The 17,719-nt window shown below is 40.2% G+C and overlaps 2 protein-coding genes across 2 annotated transcripts; both read right to left on the minus strand.

Annotated features, from left to right (window-relative positions):
- Positions 1-1,300: 1,300 nt before the first annotated feature.
- Positions 1,301-4,759, minus strand: LOC121957579 (uncharacterized). Its single transcript, XM_042506217.2, has 6 exons — positions 4,551-4,759; positions 3,704-3,846; positions 2,636-2,700; positions 1,680-1,844; positions 1,502-1,606; positions 1,301-1,403 (listed from the first exon to the last, which is right to left on the minus strand). Exons 1-6 carry the CDS (start codon positions 4,752-4,754, stop codon positions 1,363-1,365), a joined length of 723 nt encoding a protein of 240 aa, XP_042362151.2. The 5' UTR covers positions 4,755-4,759; the 3' UTR covers positions 1,301-1,362.
- Positions 4,760-6,164: 1,405 nt separating this feature from the next.
- Positions 6,165-17,374, minus strand: LOC121957576 (uncharacterized). Its single transcript, XM_042506211.2, has 4 exons — positions 13,396-17,374; positions 9,929-12,448; positions 7,500-7,617; positions 6,165-7,421 (listed from the first exon to the last, which is right to left on the minus strand). Exons 2-4 carry the CDS (start codon positions 12,396-12,398, stop codon positions 7,169-7,171), a joined length of 2,841 nt encoding a protein of 946 aa, XP_042362145.2. The 5' UTR covers positions 12,399-12,448; positions 13,396-17,374; the 3' UTR covers positions 6,165-7,168.
- Positions 17,375-17,719: the final 345 nt, after the last annotated feature.

Consider the following 17,719-nt stretch of genomic DNA (forward strand, 5'->3'; position numbering starts at 1 on the left):
GAGCCTCATGGGGTCCCTCCGGTCGTTCCAAAGTCGAGGCGCCACCCAGCCCTCCGGTGGTGTCACTAACAACTCATGCCTCAGAAACGTGTTAACCCTTTGAAACCCAGGTAAATGCGCTTGGCTTCTTCAGAAAAAAACTTGCGAAGAAGGCAATTATGAAGAAATGATCCTAAAATCAGCGAAAAATTAATTAAAAGTTTAAAGAAATTATCTTAAAATGAGCAAAAGAAAAAACATAATAAAAACAGGAATTCAAAAGAATATTAAAAAGTACTTCAAAAGTTAAAAACATAGTTTTTTGTATATTTACTGTGCAAGTTAATTTCAAAAATGGCCTGTGATTGTTAAATAAAAATTAGTCCTCATATTTCATTGTTCTGTCGTCTCTTAATACCCAAGATAAAGAAAAGAAGATGGAAAAAAGATAACATTATGACATTTATGAGTCGCTGTAGGTTAATTATTTTTGTCACTGAATAATCAGGAGGAAGACTGGGAGCGGTTTAATGTTGTACATAAACTGGATATTCGTCCGTTTTATAGGGGTTGTATATAAAATTAGTCAGCAGTGGTTTATATAAAATCTGAACGTGTATGTGGGTAATAAATAAATGTGTACATCTTCCTTTTTGAATAAGTGATATTTATGTTTAAGTGGCTTGTGTATTTGTTATTGAGACTGATGTTTAGGACTTTTTTGTCTCGTCTTGTTTTTGGCCCTCAGGCTCGTTTGCCTTTGATTGTGTCAGTGTTTTTTCATAAATGTTTGAAATGAAGATTCAATCATTCATAAATTCATAAAAGCACTGAAGCTGCTTCTGACGCCGTCTGGCACTGTTTCGCTCGGATGCATCAGGTGGCTTTTGGCGTCACCCAAAGCAGTGTATTTTCACGCGTTGGGTTTTTTGGGCGGGATAACATTGAGTGTGCGGTTATGTTTGTGTGTTCACTCACTGGTGATCACTGATTATTGTGCACATCTGAAATAAAAAGATGAGGGAAAAAACAGCAGGAATCTGTCTATTTATTGCCTATTTATTCATATGTTTTTATCTATTATTGTTTGTGCTCTTATCCTTTCATTTCCATTCAGTATACCTATATATTTATTTAATTATTTAAACATCATTGTATCTGTAGGTTTGATCGAGCCTGTGGTGCTTCCTTACTTATGCCAGCGTTTCTGCAGTTGCAGGTTTTTAGTTTTTTAATTAATTTCACAGTCTTGCTTTTGACCATTGGGGGGGGCACACACGATTTTATTAGATTCTGAAATAAAAAAACAAACGACCACATGTTTCATGCTTGGACCTCATTTTGTTTTTGTTTTTTGTGTTAAATATATATGAGGGATGTTCTTCAGGGGAACAGCTTGACACCTTCGCCTTCAGCGCAGAAATCTGCAGCGAGAAAGACAGAAAAAGAAATCAGTTTTGTTTGACGTGACATCGCATATCTCGATTTCACTGATTAATCAGCGGGTTAAGAGGCGGAGCACCGTTCTTGGGGTCGTAGTGGAAGTTTAGTTCTCCGGTGAAGCCGAGGCAGCTCGCCTGCTGCTTGAAATGTTCCAGGTCCGAATCCTTCAGGGTCGACTCTCTGCCTGGAAACCAAAACAAAAATGAGCACGTTTCCTCTACAAAAAGTCATTTTCTCTCTGAATGGTTCCTTCTTACTCATCAAATAGAGAGACCGAGCGTGGACCACGTCCTCCGTGTTGTTGCTGTGGAATTTCAACTTCTCCAGAAACTTGTCGAAGGCTTTGCCGCTGGTGTTGATGCTCATGACCAAGCAGCTGTCGCAGGTCGGCAGCAGGTGGAACACCGAGGTAAAGTTGGCGACTGAGCCGAAGAAAAAGAAGGAGAGAAGCATTTTGGATTTTTTTATTTTAAGAGTTTATTTCCAGAGGAGATGAATGAGATCTTCAACGAATGACTTTTTAAAGTGTGGCTTTGTAATGTATCTTTACAATGAGTTGTTTAAAGACAAAACCTTTTGATTTTTTAATTTCCTTCGCGTCTATATAATATCTCTCTAATGACTTATTTTTCTGGTCTCTTTAAAAGAAATTCTGCATATAGAGCTTTAAAATGATCAGTCTGGAGCGCTGAAGGTCGAGGATCGCACTGGTTCCCTCATCAAAAAGCTTATGGGATTCCTGAATGGGATTTTTGATTGTCGCCAAAAATAAGCTCTTTATGATACTTTCACGTTTTGTTCAGCATAATCTTCACAGATAAACAGCACTTGTGTGTTTTGAAGTGTAAATAAAATCCCCAGAAGCAAAACGCTGTTTGGCTATAAACCAGCTACATGGAGGTCGCACAGATTAAACGTCACAACTACAAACTCTGTAAAAACACGTTAAAACACAACTGAAAAATATTGTGAACAGAAAAATCTAGTTTGAGCGCGACGTCAAACGCTGGAAGGTTTCTGGTTTCTGTTTGTTGTATCGACCAATCGTGTTTGAACGTGGTGGAACCAAAGACATCACCGTCCCCAGAGCAACAAATAAAAATACTCGTAAGACTCCATGTTGGAATTAATGTATTTTAAAAAACAGCTGCTTTTTGTCAAAGGGCTTATTCTTAAAACTTTGAACAGAAAAGCGTCAGATCGGATGGCTCACCTGACGCTGTTAGAGTGTTGCCGTCTATAGTTAGGCTGCTTGTTGAGGCCGTGCATGATCCGTTTCTGGGAAAAAAACAAACAGAGGAAGAGATGAGTTCATCTTCTGATTGAGCTATTTTTCACCTTCTCATCCATGTTTAATTAAAAAGTTAAGATTTGTTCCAAAATCCAAAGCTCATATCCATTTTCACAGTTTCTGCCTTTGATAAATGGTGTCATTTTTAGTTATTTTTAAAGAAAAAAGCCTTCCAGACCTCTAGGGTCCACAGGTTTGGAAGGCAGTTCTTCTATTGAGCCTAAATAATAATAATAAAAAAAACCCTGAGTCCCTCCCCTGTACTTAAATAAGTATTTGACATGCCTCCCTATCTGCACTACTCCCTACCTTCCAATAAATAACAAACCGTCCTTAACAGTGTTTAACAACCCAAAATCTAATAATCTGTCCAAACTTATACTTGACTGATTCCTCCACTTTTAATGAAAATACAGACCATTTTTCCGACTTTAGTCAATAAATGTTTACTGATGGCAGTTGTAACTTATTCTGTGTCTACTCAGAACCAATTACTAACAACTACTTATATTTCAACATCTCAATTTATAACTTAAAAAACAGTTCATCAGGCTAATTAAGTGCCCGAGTGCTTAAAAATACATGAAAACAGAGCTTGTTCATCAAAAAAGGAGGATCCCCCCACAGAGGTCGGGCCTGAGCCCCCACTGTCCTCAAATCCTACATACGCCCCTAAGTTTTACAATAAAATACCCAAAGTATTGTGTTTTGTGGTAAAAAAGGATCCAGTTAACTCATTTAATTCATTAGACTGAAGTGGATTCCAGATGTTTGAGTGATAAAACGGAGTATCATCTGCATAGCGATGAACGTCATGATTAGGAAAAAAGTGAACCAGGAGCAGCATATAGACGGAGAAGAAAAAGAGGAAAACAGACCCAAGTTAAAATCCTGAGCAGTCTTTAAAAGTCTTAAATGTGTTTTTTCTCTTAAAAACATCATTCACAGAGGTTGTTATTATCTTGTGTATTTGCACTGATATCAGCTCACATCCTGTTCTCCTGAGACATAACCATGTCTTTGGCGCCGGATGACGAGGCGACGTTGATCCAGGAGCTCTCGGTTAGCTGCAGAATCTCGCTGAAGACAGGATAGTCGGTGTAACCCAGGAGGAAGTTCCACCTGCCGTGTATCTGCACACAAACGTGACGTCAGTTAGTGACGGCAGACACAAGCGTCTTTGTCATCCTCACTTACTTTTGTATCACGATTTTCTTTAATTAATATAACTCTTCTTTCATGTCACTTTTTTGTGACTCGGGCAAATGTACGTGCATGTGATGTTTGTTTAGCTCTGACTTGAACTTAGAGGCACAGACGAAGAAAAACCTTTCGCTGCCTGTTTTTAGTTGTTTTATCTGGTCAAAGATGGTTTTGGATGGTCCAGTTCTTGCTGGTCTTTGATGGTTTAGCTGGTTTTACGGATGTTTATCATTTCAGATAATGTTCCCTTAAGGTTGACAAATACGTTTGAACTGCAACACGAGGAGGTTGTGAGGATGTTCTGATGATGTTGAGAGGTGATAGATCAGATAGTGTTCTTTTATAAAACGTTCCCATAATGTTAAATGAGAACAAAGGGAGAACGTTTTCAAAGCAACGTATAGAACATGTTATTGAGGACTGAGATTACACAACATTTTTTCATTAAAATTTATTCTAGTGTGCTATCTAAAAAAACACATTTTTAACAGATTGAGAACTAAAAAAGAAAAACTTGCAACTGCAAACATTATTAAAACATTGCATTGTTGCATTCTAAGAACATTTTTAGAACCAAAAACTGCTAGCTGGGACTGCTGCCAAAGACGCAGGCAGGAGTCGGGTGAGGGCTTACCACGGAGGGCTCGTCCAGAGACAAAGGTGCGAGCACGGGTCGGCACTCCTCAGGCGTCAGAGCCGAGGAGCTCAGAAACAGCAGCACTACCAGTAAACAACTGCTGAGCCACAGATTCATGATGCTACAGCTGATCAGTTTCAGGATAAAACCAGAAGAAAACAGGTGATAGCTGCACGAAAGCAACGATGACCAACTCAGCATCAGAGCGAGTCAGTCAGCTTTTATAGAAGCAGCCGGCCGCAGCGTCATATGCTCCTGCGGTTTTCTGTTACGTACATTAAAACGTTTTTCCATTTTTTTTCCAGAGTTACGCAAGTGCAGAATTCCTTTGTGCAGACTGAGAGATGATTTCAGGGTTTGCTGTCTTTGTAAGATTTCCTCACACTGTTGGGTTTGTGCATCGATCACTCACTCGCTGATTTGTTGATCTGCTCTTTGGTCACTGACTCAAACACACTGAGTAAACAGGCCAACCTCAGTTTAAACTAGGACACGGCCCGACCTCTGCCTGCCGTTCTGTTGTAATATCCGAAGCTCCATGATTATCTGGGACTACAATGCTGTGTTCACGTCATGAGCCACAGTGCAGGAATGTGACATTTAACGCACAAAAACGGACAAAATGAAGACAAAAATGTGGACCAGCAGCCACTCTGGACTTAATCAAGTGTGGTGCTCTTCGTTACGCAGCGTCAGATTTACCGCGTAAAAGTCATTCAACAGTTTCAGCATCTTGACTGACAGAAGTAAAGAGGTCAGCAGATGTGCCCCAGGGATAATGTTTTTAAGTTAACCCTTTGAAATCTGGAGCGACATAACTTTCCTCTCGCTGCTTTCAGACGCCTTTGAACCCCGAGGAAACGGATGCGGTTTCTTTCACAAACACGGTGAAACAGCAACGAACAAGAAGGAAATGTTGCACAAATTGCAACTTAGTAGTAGATTTAGAAAATGATTTTTAAAAAGTTTGGGAAAAATGTTGTGGGAAAAAAAGGAAAAAAAGCTGGGGAAAAACTGAAATTATAATTATCATAATTGAATATTTAAATTTTGTGTTGCTTATTAAAAATAAATAAATAACAAAAAATAATAATTATCAGGTTATTTTCCTGTAGTTTTCACTAATTTCTCGCTGATTTTTGGGGTCATTTCTTCTTTAATTACTTATTACCTTCTTCAGATGTTTTTGAAAGAAATAAAGTCAGAGTGCTCAGGTGTCAAAAGATTACCGTCGCCTTGGTTACCTCGTCACAGAGCCAATGGGATTTTGGATTACTGCAGAAAATACACTTTGTGGTAGACAATTTTTTTTGTTCAGCAAGAAAATCTTGACTAATGAAAACCACTGTTGGGATACGTGAAGCATAATCGCGCTGAACACGGCGTAATAACATCCTGTTGTTTTTTTTTTTTTAGCAAGCGACTCTTTTTATAGACATAAGAGTCAGGCAGCAGAAATGGTGGGAAGCATGGAAACAGTATCAACAACTGATGTTAAAAAAACATTTCATTTTGTAATTTTGTTACTTGTTGATATATTTTTGGTAGTTACACATTTTAGTATCTGCATCGAGCAAATGTTAAAAAATAAAGCATGCCAGGCGAGTACACTGACATTAACAACAACATTATTTTATTACATGAGCTGCTGACTTGACGTCATAAATGTATAAACATGGCGGCAAAAGTCAATGTTCGGTCAACAGTAAGAAACAACAGTTTAATTAGTTCACATATTAAATATATATTTTTTGTCAAATGTTTTATGGTTTTAAAGTGAACTCTTCCTCCATGTACCTAGATTTGATAGTTCTGCGTTTCATGGCGATGCGATTGGTTCTGTCCGGCTGCGTCCTCAAGTGACGCCGCTCAAGTGCGTCGCATGTGGACGCACCAGGTGTCGTTCGTCCGTCCGCCGGCGTATAATGACAACGCCGCCTGTTCTGTGCGGGTGCTTTCTCATCTGACACCAACATCCAGCCTAACTCCAGGTGGCCTTCGGCAGCACGCTCGTACGCAGAAAGCACTGACAGAGCGGACGTATTTGACGAGTGCGGAGTGATAACGGGCTGGACGGTAGCGTCCATGCTGACGTTGTTATGATGTGCTTTGATTAACCTTTGCGCCCTGATGATCACATTTTTGGTATAAGAAGATGGCGTGCCGAATGGGGCATCTGAGCGTTCGTTGTTTTCTTCTATATTCTGAGAAACGTTGGTCGATCACAAAAACAAGGAAACTTCAGAAATGCTCCTCTTTGGAAGATGCCGATGGTTTGGCAGTGAATCCTGATGATGACGTCCTGTGTTTTCCCGGAACATCCTGCGTGCTGAAGGTTAACGTGTTTTGTAAGAGCGGGATTTTTTCTGCACGTCTGCACTCACTATCATGTTTTTTGGAAATTAAAGAGAGAACTTTTTTTCCGCATTTTTTCTTCACAACAAGCCCCGACAAGCTGCAGCACTCTCACGACTTAACCACTTAAACGCCAAGCGTGTCGCGTACACAGCTTCCCATGCCACAACTACAACCAGCAGAAGTGACTTTTGTGCCGGTTGTGCGACGTCACTCTGATTTTGTCTTTATGTTGCGTAAATTATGCAACGAGGAACACTTTATGTTGTGCAGTCTGGAGCCAGTCTGGGAGTCAGCAGGTTGGCGGTCTCGGTGAGATCGTCCCCCGTCTCCAGAGCTCTCCGTACGTTCTGCCAGAAGACTCCCGGGTGTCCGCCGGCCTGCGACCAGCTCAGGTAGGTGCGTCTCTTCACCAGCTTCCTCATGCGGTAGTACGGAGACAGCTGGTGGGCCGGGATGTCCTCCAGGAACAGCAGGATCAACACGTCCTTCTGCTCGTCAAACAGACGGAAACTGCAAAGACACGAACGGGACAGACCGTGAGGACCAATCAGAGGGCGGAGCCGGCCCGACGGATGTGAGCGCCCTCACCTGGCCATCTGGATCTCTCTGGAGCACCACTCGCTCTGCAGGTAGCGGCGTGTGATCACACAGATGGTCTTCCTGCTGCCATAGATGGCGTCTGTGATGTTCTCTATGATGGGTTTACCTGTGGAGAAAACATCTGGTTCTAAAAACGCTCTGAGAACGGTACAATGCAACTGCTGAATGTTTCAGTGGCAAGTTTTCTTTATGTTCGTATGTATGTATGATCGTTAACATATGAGATTAGATTACATTTTCATCTTTTAAAAAAGGGTCTCAGTCTTCAATAACATTTTCTGAATGTTGCTTAAAAAGTGTTCCTCCTTTGTTCTCATGTAACATTGTGAGAACGTTTTATAAAAGAACATCCTCTGATCTGTCGCAGTTCAAACGTTACATCTTAGTCAGCATTTAACCTTACAGGAACATTATTTGAAATGATTAACATCCTTAAAATGGTCTTTGAACATTACATTAAAAGGTTTTCTGTAAAGCATTAACAAATAATTCAGTGAACGAACACACACACACACACACACACACACACACACACACTTGTTCTCATCACCGCTTTATCAGCTGACTCTCAACATTATCAATATTCTTTTTAAAACTCCTGAAAACTTCTTTGCAAAGACTAATTTGAAATCTATTTCACTCTTTTCGCCATTTGTGCTTTTTTTCCAACTTTTTATTACTGCTTGGTCTTAAAATTTTGATCAATTATGCAATCTTTGTCATTATCCTTTCTCTTTTTATGAAAGATTATAGTTATTTAATGGGGGAGGTAACTCCTTAAACCATTTTTGGCTTCTCAACCTCTTCTGCACAGTGTTAAAACTTAGTAGTTTTCTTTTACTGTCTTTTCTTTACAAATGTGCAAAAAAAAACTCAGACAAATTACAGAATTTATACTGTCAGTTGTTGACACTGTTTCCATACTACTGCTGCCCTGAAAAGTCACGCAAATGTTACAACATCATCGACATTTTCTAATCTTCCTCTTGTTATTACGACTTTGGAGGGTCGTTTTTGTGCTCCCAACTCGTAAATTTGATATTTCCGGGGAGCACCTGAAGGCAGCATCAGGAAACCCTGTTCACCTCTCTCTCTCCCTCAATCTTTATTCCAAAACACTCACCAAACTTCAACCAGGTTAAGCTTTTTATCTTTCTGTTAGCTTTTAACCCTCTTTCCTCCTCTCTTCCTCTTTCTCATACTTCCCCAATGACTTCTTTTCAGAGCTGAATACCAAGCGATGGTTTATTTTTAAAGACATATTGCTGCTATGCAGGTTTCACATCCCTCTTTTGCTGGGCAGCAGTGTTTGTGGTGTGTGATTATTTGAAGGCTTCAGCCATGAAATGTGACTGCAGCTACACAAAAGCCTCCAGATGGAGAAAGATGTGAGAAAGGTGAGTCCGCAAGAACAGCTGAAGGCTCACAAACAGCCAAGCACACAGCGTGCAGCAATATATAGTATTTTAGCCAAAACAGAAATGCATGTAGCATGAAAGGAGTTACAGCATTTTATTACAATAGCCATGGAATTAAAAACTTTTGAGTCGGCCTACTTCTCCTATAGCTGCCAACAGCCTGCCGACATTCACAGTTAGAGAAAGGCTGAAAATAAGCTCATGTGCTTGTGGCCCCGGACCCCCAAAACATTACATCTGCCCCTGGTAATAATAATGAGAGCTCAGCGCGAGCGGCCGGATGAGACACGGAGCGATGCGTCCTGGTGTTTCTAAATAATTAATCGAAAGTCTGATTAAAGCTGAAACTAACACAAAGTCGTCTGTAGAGTCTAAAGAAGTCACTCTCACCTCTGCAGATGTGTCTGTTTCAGACACTTTGGTGCTGTGAGGAGAAGCTGCGCGCTGTTTGTCTGTCTCACTGCGCTGCTGTCGGACCATCAGCTGTTTGATCCGCCATGATGAAATGCTGTGGCTGTCAAACACTCAGCTGTTCTACAGTCAAAGTCCTTCTCTGCATTTGGTTCTCTGCGTTTTTTATTATCATTGGCTGTTCGTGTTGTCTGTCAAAACATGGCTAGACTGTGTTCTATCGACACTCTATCGACTACGTCTCATATTTCAATAGAGGAAAAGTTATATTGAAATTTATATCATTATTGTTTTCGCGCTCAGCCCTTCTCACAACTAAGCATAACATGCAGACAAGCAGAACAGCAATAGCAACAAGAAACAGCAAAAGACAGAAGCAGAGATAAAATATAACCAAGCGTAGACCTTAATAAAATGTTAAAAGATGCAGTTACGGATTAACAATGTTCTTGAACAGTAGTCCGTGGCTTGCAGCTGTACTGCCCACTACCAGGCACGTAATGTAGTCATGCATGCACATTCATACTGTGCAGCACTCCTGCACCATGCACAGAGATTCAGAAAGAGACGACGACAGTCAGTACTCACCTGGTTGGAAGTCGCGGTGGTGCAGACAGAGTCTCCAGCCCTGCTCGTCCTCCAGCACCGGAAGCATCTCTCTGCAGACCCAGGCCTCGTCGTGAACGTTGTAGGAGATGAAGGCGTCGTACAGGTGAGGAGCTCCTTTCTTCCTCTTCCTGCTGTCGTAGAGGAAGGCCAGGAAGAGGTGGTAGGCGTAGGCGAGATGCCACCTCAGAAAGTGGTAGATGAAGGAGGTGAGGAGAGTCAGCAGAGTCAGACAAAAGCTAGAAATGAAGCAGAGGAAGCTAACGTCCATCCAGCAGGACTGGACGTCAAAGTCCAGCAACTTGCTTCCCTGTTTACTCGGAGGAAAGAAGCAGTCGTACTGGTAGGCGTTAACAACCTGTGTTTGGCTGTTGTTCTTCACCCACTGGATAAAGCCGGTGTTAGAGCAGTCACAGGTGAAAGGGTTACCGGCCAGGTCCAGGTATGTTAGTGCAGGAAGAGACTGGAAGACCGTCGCATTGATTACTGTCAAGTCATTGTCTCTCAATCTCAACCATGTGAGCGCAGAGAGGTTCCCTTGGGCTAGAAAATCCAAAGATCTGAGCTTGTTTTTGGAAAGGTCGAGAAACCTCAGGTTTGGGATTGGCTGAAACAACTCGGGTTTAAGATCTGAGATATTGCTGCTCAGTATAACAAGACTTGTCAGGCGAGGAGTGTATGTAAATGTGTCGAGGTGTGGTGTCTCGCTGAAGAATCTCTCTGATGAAAAGATGTCCAAATATGTCAGACCCCTGAGCAGGTCAGGTGAGACAGTCATGGCCCATTTATTGTTGTTTTCGATTATAAGTGTCCTCAAAGAGGGCACATCTAAGAAAGGTGGCTCCTCATTGGCCTGATGACTCAAGCTCTTCTCAGAATTTGGGAGTAATAGTGTGAGGCTTTTTAAGAGCGGCAGTCCTCTGAACATGTCCTTTTTGAGTGAGTTAGTTGACAAGTCAAGGCTTTGGAGATGATTAAGTCCCTCAAAAGCCCCACTATTTACTTGGCAATCTGACACTGACTCAAATTTCAAAACCCGGAGGGAAGGCAGAGTCCCAAAGTCTCTTTTACTTACCACCCTGAATTCATGCCTGTTCATGTTCAAAACGCAGAGGTTCTGCAAACTTACGAAGGCATCATACACATGAATAATCGGGTTTCCCTGAACAAAGAGTGCCCCTAAATTCTTCAAGTCTTGGAAAACGCATCCTCTGAGGGTTGAAATACGATTTTTATTAAGAAAAAGTTCTATTAAGCTCGTCAAATTCAGAAAGTCAGAACAACCTAATTCTCCGATATCATTCGAGTTCAGATACAGGACTACAAGTCTGGAGAGGCCCCTGATGGCAAAAGGCACTCTGGTGAGGAAGTTGTAGTGTAATTTCAGTTCCACGAGCTGATTCAGAGATCTGAGTGAATTCTCAGACATGTCGCTCATGACAGTATTAACTAAAGACAGCTTCTTGAGTTTGGAGCAAGCATGAAGCAGCGTGTCGTTTAAAATGTTAATATTGTTAAAAGTCAAATCAAGATATGTTAAAGCAGGAATCTGGCAGGCAACGTCAATCAAACCTCTATCAAGCAGTTTTGTGATGTGGCTCAGCCAGAGCCACTCCACAGACTCTGCACTCTGAAACATTATTCTGTACGTTTCAAAACTTATTTCAGGTCCACTTAAAATCATAGTGGTCAGGTTCTTTGGAAAGCTCCGGTCGGGTACGTCCCACTCAAAGCCGGGGCTGCAGTTTGACAAATCGATATAGTGAAGATGAGGAAAGACATCTCTTGTAATGCTGAACTTCCTAAGGTCATTTAAGTCAAATATAAGAGTCCTGAGGTTTGATTTGTTGAAAGGCAGGTCGTCTGAGTCAAAAGACGTGAACATGTTTTGTCCTGCGTTCAGTTCATCCAGGTATGGCAGCTGTAAAATAGGCCCAATATCAGTAATTTGATTTAAGTTGTTTAAACGCAGTTCTACTTTCTGTAAGCTGACGAGGGGCTGAAAGGCCAGCGGGGAGACGGATGTGATTTGGTTTTTGTTGAGAGACAGACGCGTTAATTTGGACAGTCCTTGAAACATGTTGTCAGTCAGATTTGTGAGCCGATTATTATCTATATTAAGGTCTGTTAACTCCGCCAAGTCTGCAAAAGCTCCGTCATCAATGAGTGATACTGAATTTAATTTCATGTTTAGGTTGACAAGTTTCGATAAACCGCTCAGATCTGTTTTGTTGACCTTGTGAATTTGATTGGTGGCGAGGTCTAGAGATATCGCATTTTTAGGAATGTCGTCAGGAACGGCAGCGAGTTTACGATCAGTGCACGAGATAACATCACCTGAAGCATGCTCGGAGTATTCGACAGTGCAGTTTTTCAGCGAGTAAGCCGCTGAGGTGTTAGGATGAAGCAGGACAGACAGAAGTGAGAGGAGGAGACAGGTGCGACGCAGCATGGTGATCTTCAGGATCAGCCCTGTCGAAGTACGTCTGCTTCTTTGTGTTCCTGTGAGGCGAAGACAAATCTGTTTATTATCGCACATCCAGTCATGCTAGTTTCCCTGTGAGGCTGCATCCCTCTCGTGATGCTTGACCGTTACTACGGACAACCGAGCCTGAAGAACCACCCATGTTGGCCTCCAGAGTTGTAATTGAAGATGGAGATATCCGAAATGCGATGTGTCACCCACAGTTCCCTCTCACTCCCATCTCGTCAAAAACAAGCAGTTTGTCAGTACGTTTTAGAGGCAGCGCAAAACAACTCGTCAAATATCCCCACTTTATCAGGGATGTCGGCGTTAGACACGGATGCACAGGTTTTCTGCAGTATGATTTGATTTGCATCAGAAAACATCATTTCGTAATGTCACCGGCGACTGCCGAAATATAAAGAGCGAGAGAATCTTTAGGAGGCAGGCTGGACGGGTGGTGAAATGATGCAAAATGACCACAAAGACACTCAAACTGAGCACAGACACAAAATTGCCAAAAGGAGACACTAAGGGACTACTAAGAGGCAAAAATGACCACAAAGAGATGCAAAACAACCACAAACAGATTCAAACCGAACACAATGGACACAAAATTACCTAAAAGAGACATAAAATGACGAGAAGAGATGCAAAATAGCCACTAAGAGACTCAAAATGACCACAAAGAGACACAAAAACACACAGGCATTAAAATGACCAAAAGAAGATGCAAAATGAAAACAAAGAAACTTAAAATGACCAGAGGATGCAAGAGGAAGGGGGTGAAAGGGAAATAAATGTATTGCAGTAAAAAGTACAATATTTACTTCTGAGTGGGTGAAAAGGAGAAAGGAGCATCAAATACTGAAGTACCTCTGCTTTTTTAATTATTATTATTATTTATTTATTAACTTAAACACGGCCCTTAAATAAATATGCTAAGTGAAGTTTCATGAGTAGATAAAAAAAGGCCACGTCTCACCTCGCGGTCCGGTCGGTTCTTGGCGGTGAGCTCAGTCCTGACAGCGGAGAGAAAACATGAAATGAATTTCACTGAAGTATTCAAAGTGATGTTCAGCCGACACGTTTACGCATCAGTTTACTCTCCAGAGTTTCTGCAGCCAGCGACGCGTTTGACCCCAGACTGGGTGATTTTCGGTTTCCTCCCGTGTGACCTCACTGAAAAGCGTTGAGGAGGTGAGAGGGTGGTAAAAACACGTAACGTGACCACAGACACAGACCGAGACCGTGAAACAGGAACAGGCTTGTGGACGCACTTCATCAGGGTGTTAATTTCATCGAGGTGCAGTTCACATAAAGTACATGTTTTAAAATATCCACATACGTTTCCACCACTGAGGCTGTCAGAAACAGCTGCGAATTTGTTCTTGAGTGCAGCAGGTTAAACCGGGTTTGGTTGTCACGCTTTAATTTTAAACCCCTAAAAAAAGTGTATTCATATTATACTGAACAAAACTTTACATGCAACACTTTGGTTTTTTCATCTAAAAAAAGAAATTATAGTTGCTGTGCAGCAGTGGGTCTGGGCCGGACGTTTTTAGCAGCAGTCGAATCAGAAGACGGTAAAAAACTCTGCATTAAAATGTGCATTTTGCATCACATGAGGCTCTAACTCACAACCTCAACACCGAAAAGAAGTCACGCTTTCTTTCTCGTGCTGAGAGAAACCAGGGCTGTGGTCGAAAAGTTCAAATAATCTCCTTCCCAAAACACTTTTCCTTAAACTCCAGAGAAAAGGCCACGAGGTCGAGGAGAGATGTGAAGGAGAATTCATGAGGAATTAGGAAAAGGCGATCACGGTGTTTCGAGAATCTGAAGTAGAAGAATCTAAGATTTATTTAGCAAGAATTTGCATGTTTTTCTTTACAGCAGCATTTACAGTCAAACATTTTGATGCGCTCAATTTTGGATCAATCAAAAAGACAAGTTTGGTGTCCGCTGAGGTGAAAATGTGAGAGGACATCGGTTTAATTCGTTTTTTCAGGTTTCGATAAAAAAAGATTGACGGACCTCTGAATTTGTACCACAGTGAAGTGTACAAACATTTCTTCCCAATTCGGCCTAAACTTTGGTGAAAGTTGCAAAGCTGCAGCACATACAAATAATTTGTTATGAAGTTTTACACATTTGAAATGCAGACGGTCGCTGTAGCGCCACCATCAGGACTGCATCATGCCCAAGGGAGCCAGTTTCTACCGACAGGCACATGGCATCATGTGACCTTAAAAAAAAGGGTTTCTACTGTGATAACTGTTTCTTTTTTTTAAATTAACATGTTTCAGGTATATTTTTATTCACACAATTTGAGGGTTAATGGAAATGCACTTATTTTTTTTTTCTTTTCTTAATCTATTTTACCTTTTAAATTCATGTTTTGTTGATTTTATTTCCTTTCATTTGTGGTTCTGTTTCTGTTTTTGCTCTTTTCTCTTTGCATTATTTTCCATTGACATTTCATATGTCAATTTACATATAAATATGGTTTTAATTTTATCCTAACTCTACCTAAGTTTCCTCTCACTTGTATTCCAAGGACTGTTTGGGGTTTCACTGTTGTATTGCCGTCTGTGTTTCTCATTTCTGCATTACTTTGTTTGTCTAAAGCCTTTGTAAACTCTGTTTATGAAGGTGCTATAAAAAAAAAAAGTTATTCTTATTCTCATTATTAATATTTAATACCAATTTCCAATGTTTGATGTACTTTGTTAGCATTGCCATCTCTGTCCTTTAATGAAAACTAGTTTGGACGGATCACCTCAGGATCTGGTTTTCAGCGCTCCTAGAGTTTTTCACCCTTTCACACGATCTCCACATCAGTCCACGAGTCACTTCTGTGTGTAGTGTGAGCTCCTGAACACCAGAGGGAGCCACAGTTTGATTTAATCAGATGGATACAGACCTGAACTCGCCTTTGGGTTTGTCTTTGCAGACTCAGATTTTACATTAACCCTTAGAAACCTGCAGCATCGTCATTTCTGCTGAGCTTCTTTCAGACGCCTTTCACCTACTCAAGTATTTAAAGCTTCAAACTCAGAATTTGTGCAAATTCACTCAAAAACATGGAAAAAAGTCAATGAGCAACTTGTCAACAAATGTCCTGCAAACTGCAAAATGCACAGAAGTGTCTCATAAATGCACTGAAAGAAGCTGGTGAGAACAGTATTTCGTTTCTGTGTGTGTAAATATTCAGAGAAAAATCAATAAAACCAACTTTTCTTTTTTTTTTTTTTCATGCACGGATGGAAATGTTTATGTTTGTTACATATTGGAGTCACACCGAACATATTTCTCTCACCTACAACAATACCACATAAATCATTAACTGTTGAGGTGAACTGAGGTGTTTTGTTTTTTTTTGTTGTTTTTTAAATTTTTTTGCAGATGCAATTTATTCATCTTGTAACTACTTAAGTAATCAATGTCTTTTAATAATGCAGCCGTGTACATCTTCACTCACAACTCTCCATTGTGAGGCGCAGTGTGATTTGATGTGAATGTACTGTGTGTACAGAAAATACCCATAATTATGAAAGAAAGTCATGTATAAGAAAGTTAAAGCACAAAATTATGTATGTATATGCTGTATATATAATTTTCATGGTCCATTATTTGTCATAATAACAGCATCTGAAAAATAAAGAGTTTTAAGTTTTTTCACCAGACTCACAGTAACCCTTCAGGGCAGCGAGAGCTCGGGGCTCGATCCTGCAGGGAAACATCCTGATGAGCAGACACACACACTGTAAAAACACACGAATAATAACTTTTACGTTGTTCTATCATAATCAATTAAGTTTTAAAATTCGTAAAATGAAATTAACACTTAAACTGGCCTTCAAACAATTAACTACGAGTGAATAATTCTGCTTTCTTACTTTGTAATTTACATATTGAAATATTATAAGACTTTAAAACCGAATTAATTAAACAGTAATATGATTAACCCTTTGAAACCTGGAAACATCGGTTTTCTTGTGCTGCGTTCAGATGCCTCTCACATGTATTTAAACCTTTGATTCTTGAGTAAATTAGTGCAATTTCTTTCAAAAACACGGAAAAAGAAGCAAAGAGCAACTTGGTAAGAAATGTTTCACAAAATGCAAGAAATTAGTACATTTAGAAAATCGGGGGCCAGATTTGGCCCTCAGGCCAAAAGTGGAGTATCACTGACAAACATAGTTTCAATGAAAAAGGCAAAATGAGAAATGTAGTCGACTGTTTTTTAGTATTTTTCTTGCATATTTTTGCTGCACTGTTAATTATGTCTATGAGTTGTACAGGATATATTGTGTAATATTTCATAATAAATTACTGTCAAAATAATACAGCCACTTAATCTTAAGCCATTAATTTACTGTAAATCTTTATTTGTATGGATAAACATTACATTTGTTGGAACCTTGAACTCATCTACAATAATATTTTGAGGGATTATCACTCAAGATTTGTCCATTTTTAGAGGCGTCCGAGTTTTCCTATATTTTTTGTTCTTTGCAGTTTTTGTTAAATTATAGCTGAGTTTGTGCTGGAAAAAAAAGGAAACCGTACATGCTGCTTCAACTGAGCAAAGTCTGAAAGCAGCAAAAATGAACCTTGGACTCCAGTTGTTAATCCTCCACCTTCAGTTTTAAGGTTTAAGATTACAGGATTATTTCCCCTCGGTGGTTTAAATGCAGGGTGAGAAATGAAGTGCAATAATAATCTTCTATTTTTCATGGGCATTAAATTCAATATAATGACAATATTCAGCACACGGCCGAGAAAACCTGCAGGAAAATAAACCTCCCCTCACTCTCTCCATCTTATTTTCCTATTCAGTCCCTTCTCCTCCAAATCCTAATTAAACCAATCCACTGTGAAAGAGTTAAACCTTTAAATCCTCATGTGGGATAATACAGCAGCTGAGGTCTTAAAAGCATCACACAGACGGGGAAGAAAAAAAAATCCTCTCGCACTAAATATTAAATAATAAATAAAGTGTTTTACAAAGAGGAGGAAGTTTGGGCGGTGGTTTTATTATCATCGCTGAGGGAGAAACATTAACGAGAACATTAACAAAAGTCTGCTTACTGTGCTGATGAGGAATTAAACTGAATTTAATGGAGTTTAATTAAAAATAAAAGAACATGAAAATAACAGTGTGTTTACGCATCAATAAATCCATAGAAACATCTGTGACAGCTGGTCTATTAAACAACTGAACCAAAACAACCACAATTATTGCAGTTCTTCGTCTGAGCTTTAAAATGACGTTTGAGCAGCAGATTCTAGTTTCTTCAAGTGTT

Source organism: Plectropomus leopardus, chromosome 17 (genome assembly GCF_026936395.1).
Source record: "Plectropomus leopardus strain MGB_pleo_1.0 chromosome 17, ASM2693639v1, whole genome shotgun sequence".
Lineage (NCBI taxonomy): Eukaryota > Metazoa > Chordata > Actinopteri > Perciformes > Serranidae > Plectropomus > Plectropomus leopardus.

What these genes read in the sequence shown, in the direction of transcription:
- LOC121957576 (XM_042506211.2), bottom strand. Translation starts at nt 12,398, where the DNA reads ATGCTGCGTCGCACCTGTCTCCTCCTCTCACTTCTGTCTGTCCTGCTT. An exon ending in CCACCGCGACTTCCAACCAG is followed by an intron (nt 7,618 to 9,928) that starts GTGAGTACTGAC and finishes TTTTCTCCACAG; the next exon opens with GTAAACCCATCATAGAGAAC. An exon ending in AGAGAGATCCAGATGGCCAG is followed by an intron (nt 7,422 to 7,499) that starts GTGAGGGCGCTC and finishes GTGTCTTTGCAG; the next exon opens with TTTCCGTCTGTTTGACGAGC.
- LOC121957579 (XM_042506217.2), bottom strand. Translation starts at nt 4,754, where the DNA reads ATGCTGAGTTGGTCATCGTTGCTTTCGTGCAGCTATCACCTGTTTTCT. An exon ending in CTCTGGACGAGCCCTCCGTG is followed by an intron (nt 3,847 to 4,550) that starts GTAAGCCCTCAC and finishes GTTTGTGTGCAG; the next exon opens with ATACACGGCAGGTGGAACTT. An exon ending in CAACACTCTAACAGCGTCAG is followed by an intron (nt 1,845 to 2,635) that starts GTGAGCCATCCG and finishes TCTTCGGCTCAG; the next exon opens with TCGCCAACTTTACCTCGGTG.